Source organism: Podarcis melisellensis (genome assembly GCF_964234715.1).
Source record: "Podarcis melisellensis genome assembly, chromosome: 14".
In the NCBI taxonomy this organism is placed as follows: Eukaryota; Metazoa; Chordata; class Lepidosauria; order Squamata; family Lacertidae; genus Podarcis; species Podarcis melisellensis.
In genome coordinates this window covers 11,018,368-11,041,073 of record NC_138546.1, presented here as the reverse complement: position 1 = coordinate 11,041,073, position 22,706 = coordinate 11,018,368, and the positions used below count along the sequence as shown (strand labels likewise).

Genomic DNA, 22,706 nt, shown 5'->3' with positions numbered 1-22,706 from the left:
GTATAGCCACAAGGCAGCGGAGGTTTAAGGAGGTTCTAGAGGAAGGAAACCTCTGGCCTTAAGGGATGTTAAGGCCTCTTTAAAATTGTCCTTGGATTATTTTTATTGTAAGCTACCCAGTGCTCCCTATGAGAGGAAGGGCGGAATATAAAAATGACGGAACCAACAAAAGGAGGATATAGTCAGGATGCCTAGATCAGTTCTCTCTCGCACCTAAAACGCAACCATACTTCTTCTTTTTTCTTCCCCCCCCCCCAAAAAAAAGTAGCTGAACAGCAGCTAGAATGAAAAGCTAAAACACATCATTCTTTTACGTGCCTGGCTATTCCCCGCCTAACCCCCCTGCAGTTATGAGCACTAATTATTTTGAGGGGTAGGGGGTAGCTTGCCACATTAAAGTAATTGCTTCCCATTCAGTTCTCTTGTTTAGTGTTTAAGTAATTGTTTAGTATTCACACAGCAAGCATTTAGGTTATGTATTGAATCCACATTATTTCATCTTCAATCAGAAAGTGCTTTGTATTCCTCTTAGCTTCTGAGCTTTCGCCTTATTAACTTGATTTATCCTTCATTGTTCAACACAGATGCATATATTACAGGGAATATATGAAAGGTGGAGGTTGTCAACTATTGCAAGAGAACAAGGACGATCTTACGTGCATCTACATAATCTCAAAGATTTCCAGGTTACACTCATGAACAATGACAAATGACTAGCAGGTGACTGCCTGCTTTCATTTGTGCTGCCGTACGCACATTCGTCAACTTATCAACATTTACTGAAGTTCATACAGAATCTTAGCAGTTCAGGGATAGGAAGCAAATAGGATGTATTTGTTTTTTCGTTTTTTCTTTTCATAAAATTTATATACGGTTTGATTACAAGAAAAAAATCAAAGTGAATTACAAAAAACAACAACACTGTTTCAGCACAAGGCAAATACATTTTTGTTTTCCCAGGCCTTTGGGCAGCACCAGTGATACGATACTATATTTTTAAATTCTGATTATAATTTTGTGGTTTTTATTGTATTCTTTACTTTGATCGTAAATCACTTTGGGACTTTAGTAGGGTATGTATAATTTCCTACTGAAAATGTGTAAATTTAATTCTAATGATATTCAAGAGGTTAGGCAGACCACATGCATTTATCATGCTACAAACATTCACATCACACACACTCCTACCTCAATGCACTGCTTGATCCAAAAGTGGTTTCCCATGGCTTCCCAGTTTTGAGAACAGGTGATATAAAGCAGGCGCTCATAGACACGGCGCTTCATGGAGTTGTCAAAAACCTCGAAAAATTTGGCTCTGATGAGCGGCTGAGCACAACGGAGTCCCGAAAGGAAGGCTGGTTCAAGTTTAGCGGTAAGCTCGCTGCCCGAAAGGTTTTCGTCCCTAGGAAAAAAGCAGCATTTAAAAACACAGAACTTGCAAAGCAGAGATGGGGGGGTGACAAAAGGTAGAGGGGCATGAATCACAGGATGAGTTTGCATGAAAGAAATCAGACGGTAGGAGGATCCATCTTTTTCTGGAGTGTACGCTTTGCTTCTGTGTTGCCGACATACATTGGAAGGCGCTGGGGGAATCCCAGAATACTTCTCAGCCCTATTTCCAACACTGCAGGTAGACAAAACCCTTCTTCAACCATTCTCCTGAACATGCAAGGTTCAAAGCAGTACAGGGCTAAGCCCTGTCCACCCCAATGTCCCCACAGGTGAAGTGTCAGGGCTTGTCTCAGGCTTAACTCACCAAGCAAAAGGATCTGAAAGGGGTTTCTATGAACTTTCAGTTGAACCTGCTCAGAAGCCTCTGAACGACCCAGTGCCCTTTTAAACATATGAAAGTTTCTACTTGCAGGGTCAATCACAGCAGAACTTGAAAATACCAAGAGCGGAGCTTTCCAAACTATGCGTAGCGACACATTAGCATGTCAGCTGCAGTGTGTAGGTGTGTCACATGAAAGCTCCTTTCGGGGTTGAAAAGGGGTTAGCTTAACCTCCAGTTTGCTAGTAGAACTGAATTGCTGTGTCGTGAAATGATGCAAAGCTGAAGCACTGTGTGGCAAAATGACGCATGTCTAAGAAGTGTGTCACCAACATGAACAGTTTGGAAAGCTCTGACCTACGGAGACTGTGCTCTCAGAGGTGAAGACACACCCTAGGGAGAACTTCCTAGGTCTTGTGTCTGTAATATACACATGGACAAACAAGAATATAGGAATATGGGTGGGTAATAGCTTCCTGGTAGAGGATATGCTTTGCATGTAAATGGATCTAGAGCTCCTTGAAGAAAAGGTGGGATATAAATCCAATAATAAATAAGTATGTTCACATGCTTTATAGGGAAGATTTTGGGATTTAACAAATTGCAAAAAAAAAAAAAACACCTCAATTTAATTATATTTTATTATAAAATAAAAAATTCTGAACTCTTGCAATCCCTGATTATTTGTGGAACACCGTGTAATTTGGCACGCGATTAGTGCATTTAACATGTGCCACGGTATATATTGATTTCACCTAGCAAAGAAAATGCAGACTGACCTAGGATTTGAAGGTATGAACAAGGAAATTCCATGAAACTTTGAAGAATAGTTACTTTAACCCGCCCCTTCCACCTAAAAACTCATCTAGATTAGCTTTAAGAGATTGATGGTATGTTATTAAGGTCATACATGGCCCAAATTATGAACCAGTAAGCTGAACCAGTTGATTAATTGCTATAATTACCTATAGACATAGTTAACAAGGTCTAAAAACTGGGCATTTAATTCAAGGTCTTCTGGAAAACGTTTTTCAATGTAGGTCATCATTTTTACTAGCAAAATGGACTTCTCTCGGAGCGTAGGTGTCTGTTTGAAAAGAAAAAGAAGAAAGCAATTAGTTTTTCACTTTGCCTTTGAAATTGTGGAGCGCTGGCATCCTCAAAACACTATGGACTATATGGGATTTCCATGTGCTGGTCCTAGCATGCAGACATAGTGGCAATTACATCTTTTCCTCTCTTTAGAAACATAGGAAACAACCTTACAGTGATTCAGATCAGTCTTGTCTACCCTGACTGGCAGCAGCTATCTACGATTTCAGGCAGTTTCCCCCAGCTTTCCCTGGAGATGCTGGGGGTTGAATCTGGGACATTTCAGATGCAAAGTAGATGCTCTACCTCTGAGCTACAGCCCTTCCCCTATTTCCGGTATTCAGATTGTGCATACCATTGCTTACATAGCCAAAACAGCACTATTTACACTCAACTGGCAGGGACCAGCAAGCACAAGGGTACACCCAGGTTTTGCAGAAGTACAAAAGAAAATTATGGGAGGTGGGAACTTATGGGATACCCACCAGCAATCCAATGTCACGAACTAGCTGGATACAGAGGGAGTGGCGGGAGGCCCCAGCCAGGGAACCCCCAAGGGAACCCCCCCAGGGAAAGAAGGCTCAGAGCCATGGGATTGGTGGTGGGATGATGCTGAGTGGTCAGAGGGAGCAGAATGGGAGGAAGTGTTGGAAGCTGAAGAGGCAACAGGGTTTAGTGAGCAGGAAGAGACTGTGCCAGAGAGAAGTCCAGACTCAGAAGAAGGAGAGAAGGTGGCGGCGGAGAGAGGCAAGAGGCAGAGTGGAGGCTGGGTGCTGAAGAAGCCAGGAAGTCTTCCCATCCTGAGGCGACCAGGTCCCCTCTCCTCTGGTCTCCCAGAACACAGAAAGAACTGAAAGAACTGAGGGTGGAGCAACGAGAAACTCAATGACGGAGCCATAGGCTGCTGGGGAAGGTACCAAGAGAGGAGTCTTACGAAAGCAGTGGGAAGGTGAGGACCTTCAGGCCATGCAACTGCTTCATAGGGGCAAGACCTACTGGGAAGGATTGTGTGACAGCTATGACTGAGCTGTTTCGTTTCTTTGAATAACGGGTTAACTTTGTGGACACTGGGTGCTTTATTGTTTAAATCGCTGACCTACGCCTGACATCCAATGAGTGCAATTAAAAGTTATCCATCTTTCCAATATCTCTGTGGCTTTTTGATGCCACTGACCATTGTATCCTCTTAGATTGACTCCGTGAGATGGAGACTGGAGGCTCTGTACTGCAGGGTTAGGTGTGCACTGGGGTTCCTATTGTGTGGACTAAAATGTTGTTCTGCTTCACCCTCGTTGGTTTCTTTATTCCCTTCTCCTGTCAAGACATCACTGAGTATACAACTAATTTACCTATGACTTCGGCCAAACAGCCATGCACTATGTCAATAAACCTTAGGTAAAGGTAAAGGGACCCCTGACCGTTAGGTCCAGTCGTGACCGACTGTGGGGTTGCGGCGCTCCTCTCGCTTTATTGGCCGAGGGAGCTGGCGTACAGCTTCCGGGTCATGTGGCCAGCATGACTAAGCCGCTTCTGGCGAACCAGAGCAGCGCACAGAAATGCCGTTTACTTTCCCACTGGAGCGGTACCTATTTATCTACTTGCACTTTGACGTGCTTTCAAACTGCTAGGTTGACAGGACCGAGCAACGGGAGCTCACCCCGTCGCGGGGATTCAAACCGCCGACCTTCTGATTGGCAAGTCCTAGGCTCTGTGGTTTAACCCACAGCGCCACCCGCATCCCTTCAGACTACATGAAACACTGCTTTCACACTTATTTACATTTTGCCCTGCAGCAAAAAGTTTGAAGGGAAACACACCACAAAACAGGTTTCTTGGTTTTTTAAAAAAGTAAAATATGTAATACAATAAATAAGAGTGAAGCATTAAAACCACTACAATTTAAGTCCAAAATGCAAAGAGCCAAGGATACGAACAAAGCGGCAAAGAGTATGGTTCAAAAGCTACAGCAAGATTTAGAGGTTTTATGGGAGTTTGAATTTTTTTAAGAGTGAAAAACCACAGGGCTTATACACTGCGAAATGTGCGGATAACTATGTCCTTGCCTACTTATCAGCTGCAGGATTAATGTAAAACGTCAGCCAAATCGTTACAGGGAGAATTCTACAGCAGGATTGGCTTTGAGCCATCCTTGACAGCCACGAAATCTGAGAACTGCTTTGCTTGTGGAGTCACGCAAAAACGGGTGTGATATTTGATACAAAATTCCCCTTGTGCACACACAAGAAAGAGAATGTGAGCAATGTTACAGCACGTGTGGGTGGGTGGGTGGGTGTGTTTGTAATCCCTTGATGCCATCACTTTGGAGCATTCCCTGGACTTAAACAGAGAAAACCCAAACAGGAAGAGAACAAGTAGTGGCTACTGGGGTCCATTATGCTCTCTATCCCTCTTCCAAAAAAATACTGTAAAACGCAGCAATAAAGAAGCATTGACATGTTATCCTAGAGTCAATGTTTACTTTTGGAACACGTCCTTTCAATAGGAAAATGCAATTAAAAGCAAACCCTATTACAAGGGGCAGGGAACCTGTAGCTCTCCGGATGCCTTGGATCACAACTCCCATCACTCTCTGCCAGTCAGGCCAGTGGTCAGGGATGATGGGTGCTGTAGTCTAGCAACATCTGGAGGGCCAAATGGGCCCTACCCCGCCCAGTAAGGAACTGTGCTCATTCAACTTTCAATGTTTTCTTTTAACTCCCACCACTAGGCCATCTTGCCCTGAAGGGGAGGGGAGAATAAAGTAAATTGGGGAATTGCCACCACCTAGTTCCCACAGCCGCCCTTCCCTCCACCAACTGCCACCACAGGGGTGTCTAAAGGACTGTCTTGCCCTGAGAGGACTGGAGAAGCAGAAACAATAGCTTCTTCTAAGCAAACAAGCTGTATTTTCCTTTTATTGTAACATTAAAAATAATAATTGGTGCCTATTGTTGTAATATTCTTCAGCAAACTGCTTGGGTAGGTCTGCCTGAAAAGCTATATATAAATACCTTAAATAAATAAAATGTGTTACATTTTTATGCTTCCCTTTCTCCAAAGAGCTTGGAATAGCATACATGGTTCCCCACCCACAACAAGCTGGTGAAGTTAATTGGACTGAAGACACCAAGTGAGTTTTGTGTCTGGCGTGGTATTTGAACCCTCATCTGGAACTTCAACTACTACAACATGAACATCTAACAAGACAAAACTACAGTAGGAAGTTTCTTTTGCTCTCTCTACAGGAAGTCTCTTTAGATTACCGTATTTTTCGCACTATAGGACGCACTTTTTCCCCTCCAAAAATGAAGGGGAAATGTGTGTGCATCCTATGGTGCGAATGCAGGCTTTCGCTGAAGCCTGGAGAGCAAGAGGGGTCGGTGCGCACCGACCCCTCTCGCTCTCCAGGCTTCAGGAGAGCCCCACCGCCAGCCCCACAAGCTCGGGGGGCAGCAGGGAGGCGGAACGCTGCCATCCCACTGTCCCCCGACTTGGTTAGAAGGCTGGCGGGGGGGAGAAGCCTGCTCCTCCCCATCGCCAGCCCCACAAACTCGGGAGACAGCGGCAGAGGAGCAGCGCGCCCTTCCCGCTGTCACCCGACTTGGTTAGAAGGCTGGCAGGGGACAGAAGCCTGCTCCTCCCCGTCGCCAGCCCCGCAAACTCGGGCGACAGTGGGAGAGGCGCAGCGCGCCATCCCGCTGTCTCCCGACACGGTTAGAAGGCTGGCGGGGGGGGAGAAGCCTGCTCCTCCCCGTTGCCAGCCCCGCAAACTCGGGGGACAGCAGGAGAGGCGCAGCGCGCCTTCCCGCTGTCTCCCGACATGGTTTGGAGGCTGGCGGAGGGCTTCCTCCTCCCCCAGCCCTGCAAGCTCCCAGAGCGATGCCAAAGCTGCGCGCAGCTTCGGCATGGCTCTGGGTCCCGTTCTGGGGGAGGGGGAAGCTCGGGCTTCCCCCGCCCCAGCCCCGCGCCTGGGGGGGAAAAAATATTTTCCCCCCCTTTATTTCCCCCCCCCCAAAATCTAGGTGCGTCCTACGGACCGGTGCGTCCTATAGTGCGAAAAATACGGTACCTGGTTGGCAGCCATTGGAGAGTTGTTCTTCACCCATTCTTCCACAATTTTGACCACAGCGCGGAGGATTTTTGCGTCGTTTGACTTCTCAATGAGGGATGTCAGAATAGCTTGGATGAAGTTTTTCCTCATTTCCATGCTCATCACAGCAAGGCGAGTTTTCACCAAGTCCAAGCTCAGCATGACCAATTCACTTGTACCAGCTGCAGACAAAATCAGAATTGAGCCACACGCATTATTTGATCATGTACATGACGATTTAGGGTTTTTCTATTGAAAACCATGTCTGAATCTTCCCTAGTTTTGGGCACACTTTGAAACGGAAAGCCTTCAAAACGCAGTCCAATCCCTATATCAAGGAATAACATTACTGTAAGACTCAGCTTAGCCTTGCCAACAAGGAGTTGCAAGCTATTACCTGTGTTTGCTTCTGCTGCCCCTGCCTGGGACTGTTGGTTTAAGTGTTCCCTCACCATCTTCTGGAGAGATCGCATGAAGACCGAAATCAATCTGTCTATGTAGCTGGGATTGTTGCTGCATGCAGACTTCAAAATCATTAAAGTACCTGAAACACGTACACACACAAAACCCATACATTAATGAAGATAATAATAATAATTAGAGGGGGGAAACATTTGTTGCTGTCCTACTTTGAACAAGGCAGTCAAGCATTACTTTTTACTGTGGAGGAGCAGTTCAAAGATATAAACCAGGCATAGGCAAACTCGGCCCTCCAGATGTTTTGGGACTACAACTCCCATCATCCCTGACCACTGGTCCTGTTAGCTAGGGATCATGGGAGTTGTAGTCCCAAAACATCTGGAGGGCCAAGTTTGCCTATGCCTGATATAAATTATTAACAGGGTGGGTGAGTTCTGGCAACCATCTTTCCTTCCAATGAGTGACTCCTGTCTAACCAAGTTACAGACTCGACAGTCAAATGGCTCAATATGGGTTCAGCTCCTTTCCAAGGTCTCCTCCACTGTCTACTTCACATCAAAGCCGACTTCACCCACACTCCAACCTCAACTGGTGTTACACTATAAAAACATATCCTCTATCCTCGCTAAATTCATTTCTCTCCACTCAACCCACCAACAACTGCCCAGTCTAATATAGGGATTGGACCTCCCTTGCACTGGATGACTGCTCCCATCCGAACATCCCATCCCTTCATGAGATGCCATCTTTCCCATGGCTCCACATCCCATTCCCCTGGCTAGTGCAAATCTCACTTGCCCATTCCTACTCTTTTAACCACAGTTTATTAAGCCGAATGCCTAGTCCAAGTCATTGTCATCTGATTGTAACCAATCCTGGTCCTACTGAAGAGTGCACCGGCTGAAATTAACAGGTCCATTAATTTCACAGAGTCTGTTCGGAGCAGAACTTGGTTGGATACAACCCAACCTGTAGGACAGTATATAACAAGATCCCCCAGCCCAACGAATGGTGGCAGATTGTTCGCTACAATATACAGCAAAATGTTTGACCAAGAAATCACCAGTAGAAACAAGCCAAGCTTTCTCTGTGAACGTTCAAATGACTTCTGAACATTTCCCAGGGTAGCTCTTGCATTTGACAACTGACGAGGCTCTACTGAATGCAAAACAGCCAGACTGCTATCTACAGGGCACCTCCTGCCTTCACACCTGCGGCAGGTCAAACGCTTCTGCTGTCAAAACCCAGCCACTTAATCTCCAAGGCTCTTGCTATCAAGCCATAACTCAGTAATTCTGCAGAAATCCCCCCCCCCAAATGATTTAGACACTCCAATTTTGGTAGCCAAGAGATTAAATAACTTATTCTACTTATTTCCCCCTACGCCTCAGGCTCCTGCCTCCCTCTCAATAAAGCATGCTTGTCATTTTGCATCTTATAAGGATCTGCACTTTGCTTATGGACTTGCTGGGGGATTTTTTCGGGGGGGGGGGGGAGAGGTGTCCTCAGTAACATTGTGTACTACCTTGGGGGTGGAGTGGGGACAACAACACTAGGCTCTGTAACCTTGGAGTGATCTGGACAAATGATAAGAAGTATCTTTCTTGGTTAGTGTGTTCTACAGCCCAACCTGACACCTGACAAATAGGCAATTCCCAAAGTGAAATTACATCTGTCTACCCAGATCACAGGCTAGGATAGTGAAGGACATTTGCCATTTAAAGCAGCCAGCTCTCCCAGCCATTGCAATTCCAGGCCCGCGTTATTGACAGAAGCAATTCTGTGGCAAGCTGAGGATAGACCCAACTTGCCAAATTGTTTAATCATTTCAACACATCCGTGCTGCCCGCTCAGGCACTTTGACAAGGGACAAAAGAGAAAACCACCCCCTGCTTGTTTAATCAAAAAGTTAATATGTGAATGAAGGAGGAGAAGCTTATTGCGGATGCAAAGGATGAACAGAATACATTCAGCATTGTCTCTGAAACGAGTCTATTGTTTTGGAAAACAAAGGAACAGAATAGGTCTGATGTGTGCAACTTGCGGCCAACATATAAGCTTATTAGCTTAAATAGTGCTTTTGAAACAAAGGAGAGGGATGAAGCTAAAGATCGTGTTGGTTATTTTGACCCAATGGATGGATTTTAGCCTTTATTACTTTTGTAGCTCTTGGTCACGTGAAGCACTTCTCTCTGCTCATTCATTCTCCAATAGGATCTCCTCCTTTGTGACTCCTCCAACTAGCCTAGTCTTCTCCTCTTCTCATCATTCCTCTGGGCTCTGGAACCACTATAACCTTTCCAGCTCCATTCTCCTAGCATCTACTGGCCAGCTGCCTTCTAAAATCTGCTCTTCCATGATGCCAGAATTAAACAACCTAGTGCCCTTCAGAGGTCGTAAGACTCCAATGGCCAGCATGGCAAGGGAGTGGTGGTCCTAGAACCTAGAGGGCATCAGGTTGGCTATCCCTGCCCAAGGCTCTTGGTCCATCTACCTCTTGGTCCTTCTGCCTGCCCTGTCCCTGTAAAGCATCAGAGCTGCTCAACCAATGGCAGTGAGAGAAGCTCAGCCAATCATTGCCACAGACCTCACTACAAGAGGTTCATTACACCCACACTATTGTCCTGGCTTATCAATCATGGGTTTTGTAAATACATTATAGAAGTGATGCAATTATTGACCAAATGTCCTGGGGGCGGGGAACTGAAGAAGGAGACCACACTCCTACGAGAGAAAATGGATCTTGTCAGCCATGCCAAGGCAAGATAAGGATATTGGAAAGAATTCATTTTTAAAAGCAGGGGTGGCCTTGGTGGAGAGGCTCTGGAGGGGGCAGGTTTGAACAGTTCAAAAGGAACATAAAGCAGGTCAGAAAGCTTAAACTGTCTTTGACATGAATAGATTTGAAGCTATTAAGCAGCTGGACAGAATAAATAAATATTTTATTCATTAACACTTGATGGCTTCATTCAGGAAAAAACACAGATTCCCAAGGAGAAGCCTATTCTACAAACAACATCTGCTTTCGCTATTTTTCTTGAGCCATCTGTTAGAGGATCATGAATGCTCTAGCCACATTTCAATAGCCACTTATGATCCATTAAGTGTCAGATTGCAATATTCAATGTGTAGACGGCAGCTTATCTCTTCCTTTTCAGTTTATCTTATTATGGCGCCATTTGTTCGTAAAGGCAGACGTGAGGGCAACCTGTCCCCCACCTTTGTAGAGACAGCCCTAGAAGCAAAATAAATCTAAGAATCATAGAATTATAGAGTTGGAAGGTACCTCGAGTATAATCTCTAGTCCAACCCCCTGCAATGCAGGAACATGCAGCCAATCCATATGGGGATAGAACCCAAGACCATAGCATTATCAACACTATGCTCTAACCAACACTGGCTATCTGCTGAAACTGCAGGCATCTCCAAACAGGAAAACAGTGACCAAAAGCGCTGCCTACTGGGCAGAGCAGCAGGGTACTCCCCAGATATTACTGGACTACAACATTGGCCCCTGATCAATGGCCATACTGGATGAAGTTGATGGGATCTGGAGTCCAGCAACATCTGGAGGGCAGCATTTACCAACCCTGAGGGTCAGAGTGCCATGCTAGGGCCAGATCCACATTCAAATCCTCACTCAGCCATGAAACGCATCAGGCAATTTTGTGACACACACACATTCCATCTAACCTACCACAGATTGTTTCTGTGATGATAAAGATGGAGGAGTACTAGGTAAACTACCCTTAGCTCCTTGCAGGAAAAGACAACATTTTTAAAAATGTAAGATGAATGTTAAAAAAACCCGTGTTTAAAACAAAATCTGTCAGTTTTTACAAGTGATATCAAATTTGGTTCTTGTAATTAATGTAAGTATCAAATCTCTTAAAGATTATGGGCAGTGTTCTGCTAGCGCAAGCACACCTGAATTTTTCCTCTAACTCTCTGGAGCAGATTTAGGGCATGTGCAGAAAGAGAAGGAGGAAGCGAAGTTCTGTTACACGTCCAAAAGCACTTACAGTAGAACAGTTTAGCGAATATCTTCTTTGCTGCTTTCATAACGCTCAAGCTTTAAAAATACTTAACAATATATGATCAGTCAACTGGCCGAATCTGTTTTGACCAGCCAAATGCCCAGCCCTAGATCCTGATGTTGGGAAAGATTGAGGGCACAAGGAGAAGGGGACGACAGAGGACAAGATGGTTGGACAGTGTTCTCGAAGCTACCAGCATGAGTTTGATCAAACGGCGGGAGGCAGTGGAAGACAGAAGTGCCTGGCGTGCTCTGGTCCAGGGGGTCACGAAGAGTCGGACACGACTAAATGACTAAACAACAACAAATAAGGTAATGCACCAGGAACTTACCAAAGAGTTGAGAAGGATTGGCATTTGTAGCTTTTTCATAATTAGTAAGTCCTTCATAAATAACTTTCCCAACAGCTGCATAGAGACACTCCAGTTCTTCATACTTTGAGGCAACACTTGAAGTACCTACGCCACAGTTAACAATAAACCGAACACAAGATAGATTCGTATGTATTTATTTCTGCTGACTTTCATTCAAGCAGTAAGCACATGGACACAAATGCCCATACCTGGATTTTACACTACTACTAGTAAATTCAACCCCTGGCCTGAAGTTTCCCATCCCTGATGAAGCTTGCTGAAGACCAAGTTTCCTCAACCTCGGCCCTCCAGATGTTTTTGGCCTACAACTCCCATGATCCTTAGCTAGCAGGACCAGTGGTCAGGGATGATGGGAATTGTAGTCTCAAAACATCTGGAGGGCAGAGGTTGAGAAAGCCTGCTGAAGACCTCTGGAGAACCTGAAAGCTTGTCCACTGCTTTGTGGTATTTTGGTGGGCGTAATAAAGATATTGCCCTCCTGTGGGACTTGGAATTGTTAGTTAGTGGGTTTCTGCAACAGACTGAGGACTTCTCTTCACATTTCCTACCTGAAATGTAAAGAGTTCACAACCTCTCAAGCACAGGGGGGGGGGGGGTCCTCCACTGTTATACATTTCTCCCAGTTGCAATTTTAAGACTTCTTACTTCCTCTTCCCCTCTCATCCCGTTAGCTAAAGTCTAGCTTTACACCTAATTTCCCTTTCTTGTCTTATTAAAATAGCCATGTTTAACAACTGAAAAACTGCACCTTCAAAGCAGAAAAATGGTAATTGCAAAAGACATTAAATTTATGACATGCATTTCTTGAGCCAAAGTAATAACTGCCACAGGTTATTAAGTTTTTATGCCACTGGATAATGATGTATTTCTCATGATTACTTATTTCAACTTTTTCTTTTAATTGGGGTTGAAAGTGCAAATATTTTAAAAAAAACAGTCCATAAAAACCGGCACAAATGAGAGGATCGCACATTTGGAGATGTTTCGCCCTTTTCCCCTGATCACACAAGGTTTTTTTCCTAAATAAATAAAGCAGGGAGCAGAGGGCTGCCCCTCCCCAACATACTTGGTTCGGTAGGAAAGTTGCTCATTAAGCGAGAAAGGAGGCTGTGGACAGCTCTTAGAACTTTGGTGTTTCCGCATGTCATGCAAGAGGCAATCCCTCGCTGCAGAGGTTTGAAGCTACTCAGAATAGCTGGAGACTGGAGTACGGTAAGGAGGAAGCTGAGAACCTCCAATCCAGTACAGATATTGGCAAAGTTGGCCTGGTTGGGCTGTTCCTGGAATAAGACACCAAAAGACAGATAAAAGATTAGCAGTCTCTCCCACACTCACATAGATGCACACAAACCCCACATACAAGAAATCCACAAGAAAGTGACTTCAGGATTTAATGTGAGGGTTTTAATTCTTGCATCAGTCATGTCACTTCAGGGCTGTGCGGCAAAATACACTCTATTCCTGAACGGAATATGCTCTTTGAACATGGTCAGAATCACAGTTAGAATACACACATAGAAGGGAGGAGAGTGGGATTGTGCCCCTTCTCCATTTACAACCTCTTTACACTTGTCAGTTGTGGTCACATGGTCTGAGACACTGCAGTCTTCATCCAGGTAGAGACACAACTGGAGGTCAGAGATGGAGAGCTCACTTTGTAATCACACTCCCTACACATCCCTTCCGACTAACCAACACGTTTTCTCTATGGTCAATCGAACTCTCTGAAAAGAAGCTGTCGTTCCACTGAACCACATAGGAAAACCAAAACTTTTCTACGTTCGTTTTTTGTCCTTAATATTAAAGAATAATACACTATTAAAAGTAGGGTTATATTGTTCACTTGCTTTTTTTTATTAAAAAAAAATCAGTGAAAAAATGGTAGGAAGCAGATTCAAAGCAAAAGCAAAGACTACCCTTTTCTCAATTCACAAACGTACTAGTAACTGCTGATAGGAAGCACCATTTAAAGAGACCTTCCTGGCTTTTTCCTCCATGTAAGTCAGAATGCCTCTACAGGAGTAGCCAGTGTGATACCTTCCAGAAGTTGTGCTACAACTCCCATCATCCTTGATCACTGGCCATGCTGGATTGGGCTGATGAGAGTTGTAGTACAACAACATCTGGATAGACAACCCTTGATTTAAGATGCCAGTTGCAACACAGGCACATGTGGTCAGTATACTTCTTGCTTCTGCAAATGTACTGACATACCTGGCTAAAATTCATGACTTTTAAGATTTTCCCAGTAACAGTCTTAATTAAAACATGTAAATAGGTATACTTCTTGGGTAAGAAAGGTTTGTTTTCTTTCTTGCATGTATGCCTGCCCTAATCTTTATCTCCACTACCTCCATTTGGACATCAAGAGATTGTTACAAAAGGAACTAGGATAGTCAGTACCAGTATCCAAGTCAAATTCCCCTTGACGATACTTTTTGAATGGAAGCTGGCCATTTACCACAATTTAGAAAGGAATCAAATAAAAATTTCTCTGGGTCAGTAGCTTAAGAGTGACCTTGTCCATATTTTGTCTTCAACTGCAGTGTGCAGCTGGAATCTCCTATATGAGCCATCTGGAGCTATTTTCTCTGCAACTCCTCTCCGCTTGTGACTTTTCATGGCCTGAACTGATTTGAGAGGCAGGAGAGACCCTCAAAGGTAGATGATTTCACTATGCTGGGCAAGTCATCTTAAATAATTTTGTTACAGGTTTGCAAGGGACAAGGATCCCCTAAAATTCCTGGGTGCCAGGTTCTCCCCATAATCTCTGAAATTTGTAAATGTGGGGTTTGATCATTGAATGCAGCAAGGCGTTAAGACAGTGTTCCTCAAACCTGGGACTCCAGCTGTTGTTGGATTACAACTCCCACCATCCCTGACCACTGGTCCTGCTAACTAGGGATGGTGGGAGTTGTAATCCTTAGTAATAAAAAAGTCCTTAATAAAAGCTGGAGACTCACAGAGCCTAGGGCTTGCCGATCAGAAGGTTGGCGGTTCGAATCCCCGTGACGGGGTGAGCTCCTGCTGCTTGATCCCTGCTCCTGCCAACCTAGCAGTTTGAAAGCACAAAAGTGCAAGTAGATAAATAGGCACTGCTCCGGCAGGAAGGTAAATGGCATTTCCGTGCGCTGCTCTGGTTCGCCAGAAGCGGCTTAGTCATGCTGGCCACATGACACGGAAGCTGTACGCCAGCTCCCTTGGCCAATAAAGCAAGAGGAGCGCTACAACCCCAGAGTTGTCCGCGACTGGACCTAATGGTCAGGGGTCCCTTTACCCTTTACATTAAAAAATAAGTCAAGCCAGCTTCCTCAGGAGCTTGGCTTACAGAGCTGCCATCAAAGGACAAAAGTAGGTGATTACACAGTCATAACCCTGACAAAACGTGAGACTTTCAGCATCAGACAAGAAAGAGAGAGCGCCAGGTTTACAAGGGGCTTGATGTCACCACAGGAGAAAGTTCCTTTAGCAGGAGGCCTTTGAAATGGAAGTTGCCAGGGTGATGGGGGAGGGGGATACTGGAAGCAGAAGGGGAAGTGTTGCTTTTCTGCAAATGGTTCTGGGAAGAAGATGGAGGAAATGGAACTCAATGTGCACTGGTTGGAAGAGGCTGCGCCAAAAGATAGGCCCATGACCGGCTGCCGCTTTGGACCGAAGCTTGCTGAAGCTATGAGAGAAGCAATGATACACACTTTGGGGGTTTAATGTTCTGAGCCCCCTTCACTGAAGACTTCAGGTATAAATATATGTAAAATAAACCATATTTTTAAAGACACCAATATCTGATGTTCCTCTTTCCAAAGCAATAATAATAATAATAAATAATAATAATAATAATAATTCTACCCATCTTACTGGGTTGCCCCAGCCACTTTGGTCAGCTTCCAGATTTTTTTTAAAAAACACAATAAAACGTCAAATATTAAAAACTTTTCTATACAAGGCTGCCTTCAGATGTATTCTAAAAGTTATATAGTTGTTTATTTGATGGGAGGGCCTTCTACAGAATGGGAGCCACAACACAACCCCTGGTTAAGTGCCAAAACCCCTGGAACCCCTTGCTACCCCTTGGCAAAGATTGGGGTGGCACATAACACATAAATAAAGGCTCTACATTCAGAGGACACTCAATTACTTGTGACCTATGTATATCCCAATTATTCTATGGAAGCTGACATTCTTACCACATTTGTAAAAAGATCTGCCATAAGGGCTCCACCTTCCCAACATTTAAATGTATTAAGTAAGACTGTCACGTTAAGCTGGGCTGGTGCTAAGTACCATTGATGGAACAATTTATTGCAATTTTTTTTCCAAACTGAGGGTTTCAGCGATCCTGCTTTGACAGGGTGAAATGATTCGTAATCATTTCTAATCCCTACCTTTACACCAGGGTGTGCTAAGGCACAATTTGCAGAGGACCACTATTTCACAGGTTACGAGCAATTGCTCTTCAGGTGCCCCTTCCTGGCTAACTCTGTAATTTGAGCAACTATTAAATCGGCACCTATCCATTTCCCTTTAAAAAGCGGTGGGGGTGGCAATTGTTCAGCATGTGTTGATGACATTGCTATGATAACGTGAGACGTAAGACGTACCCATACTAAATATTCCGCTGCTTTTCTTTCTCCCAGATGAGAAATTATGTCCTCTCCCCGCACACAGGGGTGAAATCTCTTCACCCCTTAACAATATATGAAATGGTACCTCTGATGTGCCCTTAAGGAGACTGGCACATTGGTCCCGTTCAATTGGGATTTTATCAGAGGGGCCATTGCTCAGTCAGAGTTTGTGCCCAGGTTCATTCTCTGGTATTTCTAGGTGAAAGAATCAGGTAGCAGGTGATGGAAAGGACCCAAGATCCTGGAGAACAGCTGCCAGTCAGAGCAGAACATACTGGGCTAGATGGAATCATAGAATGGGAAGGGACCCCCAAGAGTTGCCTAGTCCAAGCCCCCTGCAGTGCAGGAACCTCAACTAAAGCATCCATGGCAGATGTCCATCCAACCTCTGCTTTCAAACTTCTAAGAAAGGAGAGCCCACAACCTCCCAAGGGAGTCCGTTCCACTGTCTAATAGCTCTCACTGTCAGAAAGTTTTTTTCTGAATATTTAGTCCATATCGCCTTTCTTGTAACTTGAAGCCATTGGTTCGAGTCTGACCCTGCGGAGCAGGAGAAAACAAGCTTGCTCCATCTTCCACGTGACAGCCCTTAAGATATCTGAAGACAGCTATTGTATCTCCTCTCAGTCTCCTCTTTTCCTGGCTAAACATACCCAACTCCTTGAACCATTCCTCATAAGGCTTGGTTTCCAGACCTTTGATCATCTTGGTTGCCTTCCTCTGCGCATGTTCCAGTCTGCCAATATCCTTCCTAAATTGTGGTGCCCAGAACTAGACACAAGACTCCAGGTGGGGTCTGACCAAGGTAAAACAGAGCATGACTACTGCTTTCCATGATCTGGACATTATACTCCTGTTGATGAAACCTAGAATAGCTTTAGCTTTTTCTGCTGCTGCTGCATCATACTGTTGACTCATGCGGTCCACCAAGACCCCTAGATCCTTTTCACATGTACTACTAGTAAGCCAGTTGTTCCTCATCTTATAGTTGTGAATCTGGACAAAGAGCCTGGCCTGGTATAAAACAGCTTCTGATGTTTTTGCTCATCTCCTCATCTTTAGACACAGAATTCAGTGTCAACATTTGTCAACCACAGTGGAGCAGGCTGTACAAGCAACCCACACTGGGCAATGTATCATTGAGTCTGAGAGTGAAGAAAATTTGTATAGCTGCTGCACATTCAAGCTGCATCTTTATGTCCTCTGTGTCCAACAATAGAATGACTGAACCCAGACGTCTTCTATTCAGCAAGCTTGCTGATCATTCTTCAAATCAATTCCATTTGCCTGATACCAAACAGGCCTCCAGTCAAAACGATCTCCCTTCGAGCAGAGGAAAGCAAGACTCCCTTTTTATTTGGCTCCCAATGTGTGCTGTCTTTGTTGCACGACACAAGAGCTTCTGACAAGTGCTAGAATAATAGATATGCATTCAATTATTCAGAGCGGGGAAGGTAGGCCAAAGATAATTCTTACGGCGCTGTGTAATACTGTTTCATTTGTAAGAAGGAAGACAATGTGCAGAGTAGCTGTTAAGTAATTCAGTTTGATCTTCCCCAGCGCAACTAACATTCGTTACTAAGCGCTGAATTTTAATGGGAATGCTCTCCAGTTGACTTATAGAGCAATCAGAGGATGGCATGTAAAAAAGCTGTAGGTTTTCTTCTAAAGTCACCATAGGGGAAACGGTTGAACTCAAAAGCCAGTGTACCAAAAAAATCAGAACAAAAACCTCACAGCCATGGTGACCTGCAAGAAAAGGTTAACCAGCAGTTCAGCTGTTGTAAGACGAAGAAGCTGAAAAGTTAAGCATCCATCACAGGACAATGAATCGTAGCTCAAAAAACCACCTCAACTGCAACCTGGAAATGTGAATGCGTCTCCTGCTATGAAAATTGCTTTCTTTATAATAAAAAAAAAGTGTCTAACAAACCTATCCAAGAAAAGAACTGTGATATGGTTGGTTGTTTGTTTGAGTGACCCAATTTCACTGCTGAACAAACATTTGCAGGTTGTCTTCCAAGCGTCGAGCAACCACCACCATCCCAAAAATAGAAGCAAGGGAAATGGCAACTACCCTCCACTTGATGAGAAGAGTGCAGGATCTCTCTCGCCTGTGTCCCAACCAGAACCGCTAGTGGTCAAAGTTGAGAGTTTAGTCCAGCAACAATTGGAGGACCTCAGACTCCCCAACCCTGTTAAGAGTGATGGATTATAACTGAGGAGACCTCGGCCCAGAATCCACTCAGTCATGAAGCTCATTTGGTGACCCTGAGTTAGTCATTCTCCTGCTCACCTACCTCACAAGGTTGTTGTGAGAATAATCTTGAACATTACTCTGAGCGCTCACAAGAGGAAGAGCGGGACAAAAATGTAATAAAGATATAAAATGTTGTTAAATTATTAGAGCCCTGAAGGCCCAAGAGGGAGGAAAACACATGAAAAGTACCAAGGTGAATGCCCCACAGATCCCTTATGTCACAAATGACTCCCCAAAAAGTAGGTTTTTAATGTCCAACTACAATTTGTTGAGTAAAGGGAGACAGGTGGGAGAGCAAGGCCTCCACTTTTGATCCACTTAGCATTTACCTAAAATCAGTCCCATGCAAACTGGAAGAGGGGCAGCCAAGTATGGTAGAACCTCAGTTTTCAAATCCATAATCCATTCCAGAAGTCCGTTTCGACTTCCGAAATGTTCGAAAACTGAGGATCAAAGGGCTGTCGGCAAAGTGAATGGAAAAAATTGAGAAACGTGGCTTGGAAGCCATTCAACTTCCGAGGCATGTTTGAAAATGGAAGCATTCACTTCCGGGTTTTTGGCGTTCGGCTTCCGAAATGTTCGGCAGCCGAGATGTTTGAAAACCCTGGTTCCACTATACACTTGCTCTGGGTCTTGGGAGACTAAGTTGGGCAACAGCAGGGGGGTGCCAATGACTGGCTGTTTCTTTGTTGAGTTTCAACATTATTTTAACAAGACTCCCATCCCGGACCTTGGACAAGTTCTCAATGGGCCTTCCACCTTCCTAAAACGTAGCTAATGAGAGCAAAGTAGAAGAGCTTATTCTCTCTCTGGCTGCTCCTTTTACCTCTCTAGGGAGTCCTACCTTGCATATCAAGACTCATAGCTGGTACGCTGTGAAAGAGACCATTGTGTCAACGGATTCGTAGCATTTTCAGGACTCGGATGTCTATGCAGTCTGAAAATAAACTATGAACTCATCTATAGCCTAATTGCCACATTTTGCAATGCAAGCCGCAGTCAAGAGATATTTATTTTATTCATTAAATAGACATGTATAGTATAGGCTCTATGCTATACACACCAGCTAATGAATAAAATAAATATTCCAGACTGGTGCTTATAACGCAAAATGTGGCAATTAGCATCCAAACACAGCAACGGGTAAGGCTATTGCTCATACCACTGGTATTCATTAGGCAGCTGTTAAGGGTCAATTTGGATGCAGAACATGTTTAATGGAACACATTACTAGTGTAGATAGATGTTTAAAGATAGGAGCTTCCCTCTCCTGCAGCTGTCCACATTTTCAGATTATTTTTGCATGCTTCAGACACACACATCCCACCACAGTCGCATAGCCTAGTTCCCAAACCAATTCTCCCATTTTCCAGCTCTTTTCTACACACATACAAGTAGCAGCAGTGTCAATGTTTTTGTTGTTGTTGCCACAGAGGTGTTTGGCAAGGTTGGCCTCAAGGATACAGAAAAAGAGCCAAGGGAACAAAGCTGCAACAACATCCCTGTAGGAAACACAAGGGCTCCAGGCCACCTTTCTTGACACATTCACTTGTTCTTTCATAAAATCTATAGTGTCTTGTCTCCTCTCTAGGCAATACTGCTCAACAGCGGCTAACAAAGATCCAACCTATAAAATGCAGTAAATAAATGTGTGTCTAATTAAGTCCTACTCAGAGCAGACCTATCAAAATTAAGGGACCTGAGATAGAAATGCTGATTAATTTCAGTGGGTCTACTCCAAGGAGGGCTAGCACTGGATACAACCCCAAAACAACTTTTAAAAGCCAGAATAATCTGAACAGAAGTAAAGCCAAAAGCCAGTTGAAAAAGCAACAGTGGCATTGTACATGTCAGAAAGGAAGAACTTTGAAAGAAATTGAAAGGAAGAAATTGAACCAGAATTTGAAGGTGGTGCCACAGAGAAAGCCATTTTCTGCATCTCCACCAACCTTAATTCAGAAGACAGATGCATGCGCAAGTGCCTCCCCTCCACAGCAATAGTCCTTAACAGGTAGGCAAATTTACATGGGAGAAAGTGGTCCTTCAAGTAGCCTATTTCCAAACTATACCAGACAAAGTGAATTTCCAAACCGACTGTGAATGCCTAAAGAGGTTCCTTGGGAGGTTGGGCAAGGCTACCCAGAGACTATACTGTCAGCTGAGAGCCTCCACACTTGCTGAAAAGTATACATTGTGCATGTCCCCATTTATTTTCTTTAATTACTACAGATATGCTAACTCTTCCCCAGTCCACGGAGAACTTGCAACCAGCAAGCCTTCACCCCACCTCAGCGACAGACAACAACTGCATGGCAGAGAGATTAATGCAGCCTTGTAAATAAGCCACAAAGTTACTGGGCTGCTAAGAGGCTAGATTACTGCATTGCCATGTTGGACACAGAAGAGGGGAACCATCTTTTCTGTGTCCAGCATAGAAACCTGTGATACCAATGACTAAGCAGAGGTAAATAATAATGATTTTATTATAGGAAGTGTGCTAACAGAGGAGGGTCAGAGGTGAAAGAATGACTTTCCTTCCACCAAGCTAGAGGACACAAAGAGTGTTGTATCGCACTCGCTCACTCGTACTGTATTTTATTTCCTTATTGCCTAGGAAGTTGTTAAATGCAAGGCTGGGTAAGCAATAAGGACAGATGGTTGAAAAGGGAATACAAGGGTAGTAGAATCTTCTTCCTCTTATTCTCACAGTAGTGATGGGGAAAATTCTCCGGGAGCTCAACATTAAAAAAAAAATACTTGAGTAAAATACTAACATCTCATCAGTGTTACAATGCAAAAACTAGCATTCATTTCCAATTCTCAGTGGTTGACTTTTTATCCTAATCCTGGTGTCAAGAACAAAGACAAGAGTAATTATTTGAGACTATAAATCAATTCCATTAAGCTGAACATTTACCAAGTCATGACATCAAATTAAATTGGCAATTAAATAGGCTAACATGACATTTCAAGTTCTCTACAGCGAGCACCACACTGTTTACCTCAACACATTCTCAGGATCTTCATATATATATATATTTAAATGAATCAATACATTGGGTGCAACATGACAACTTGTAACACATAAAGGGTACTTTATTAAGCATTTAATTATATTGTTTCTTACTGATGCCTCTCAAAGTTGTTTAAGGCTGGAACATTAACTTACCACAGTCATTAGAAGCTTATCAAACCACTGCAGTTTGAGCTCTGATTTTGGCCACATGTCTGGTCGTAAAGCTGTCTTCAGAAGGTTGACACAACGTCGAGAGAGGAGTTCTCCTGGAGAGCCAGCTGTGTTTGAGTTGTCATTTACCTAGAAATTTAACAAGAAAAAATATTAAGCAGCAAATACTATTATTGTTGTTGTCAATATTCTAACAACAACAACAATAATTTCTATACCACGCTTCCTCTAAGGATCACAGGGCAATTTACAATATAAAAACACATAAACACAAAAAATACCATGGTAACAAACTAAACAATACTCCCCCCCAACACAGAGAGTTTAAAAGGCTCTGCAGAAGTTGCTGGACTCTAACTCCCATCATCCCACTGGCCATATTGGTTAGCACTGATGGGCATTGGAACCCAACCACTGCAGGGCCCTAGGCTGCCCATCCCTGCTGTACAGAGAAGATGACAAGCTAGACTTGCATGCTGAAGTAGACTCCCCCTGCAGACAAGCCCATCACTTAGCAAATGCAAACAAAAAGGGAATTGTTACTAGGAATTATTGTTTGTGGATATGAACAGAGGACACTTCTCTAAAAGGAGGCCCAGCGAGCTATTATTCCTGCTTCTGTGCACTATAGGGGTTGCTCCCCAACTAGAAGAAGGCACAAAATGTATAAAAAGCACTCCAGGGCCCAGAAGAAGAGCAGATTCACCCCACAACGCCTGCTTCAGTGGTGGCCCAAATGACACAGGAGGTGGAAGGATGTAACTGTTTGGACAGAAGGGGCAAAGTAGGAGAAGATCTCTTAGAGGTGGGGGTGGAAGGAGCTCTCCCAAACCTACTCCAAGATTTGTGAGATA

General features: G+C 44.1%; 1 protein-coding gene across 4 annotated transcripts in view; it reads right to left on the bottom strand.

Moving 5' to 3' along the window:
* Nucleotides 1–22,706, bottom strand: part of TRRAP (transformation/transcription domain associated protein) — a 159,371-nt gene that overhangs the window by 74,312 nt on the left and 62,353 nt on the right. For all 4 annotated transcript variants that reach the window (XM_081889018.1, XM_081889020.1, XM_081889021.1 and 1 more), the window contains 7 exons: nt 21,835–21,981; nt 12,850–13,063; nt 11,742–11,867; nt 7,351–7,497; nt 6,933–7,135; nt 2,737–2,858; nt 1,189–1,402 (listed from right to left, as the gene is read on the bottom strand). In XM_081889018.1, coding sequence (XP_081745144.1) covers nt 1,189–1,402; nt 2,737–2,858; nt 6,933–7,135; nt 7,351–7,497; nt 11,742–11,867; nt 12,850–13,063; nt 21,835–21,981 — 1,173 coding nt within the window. The remainder of the gene's footprint in view (nt 1–1,188; nt 1,403–2,736; nt 2,859–6,932; nt 7,136–7,350; nt 7,498–11,741; nt 11,868–12,849; nt 13,064–21,834; nt 21,982–22,706) is intronic.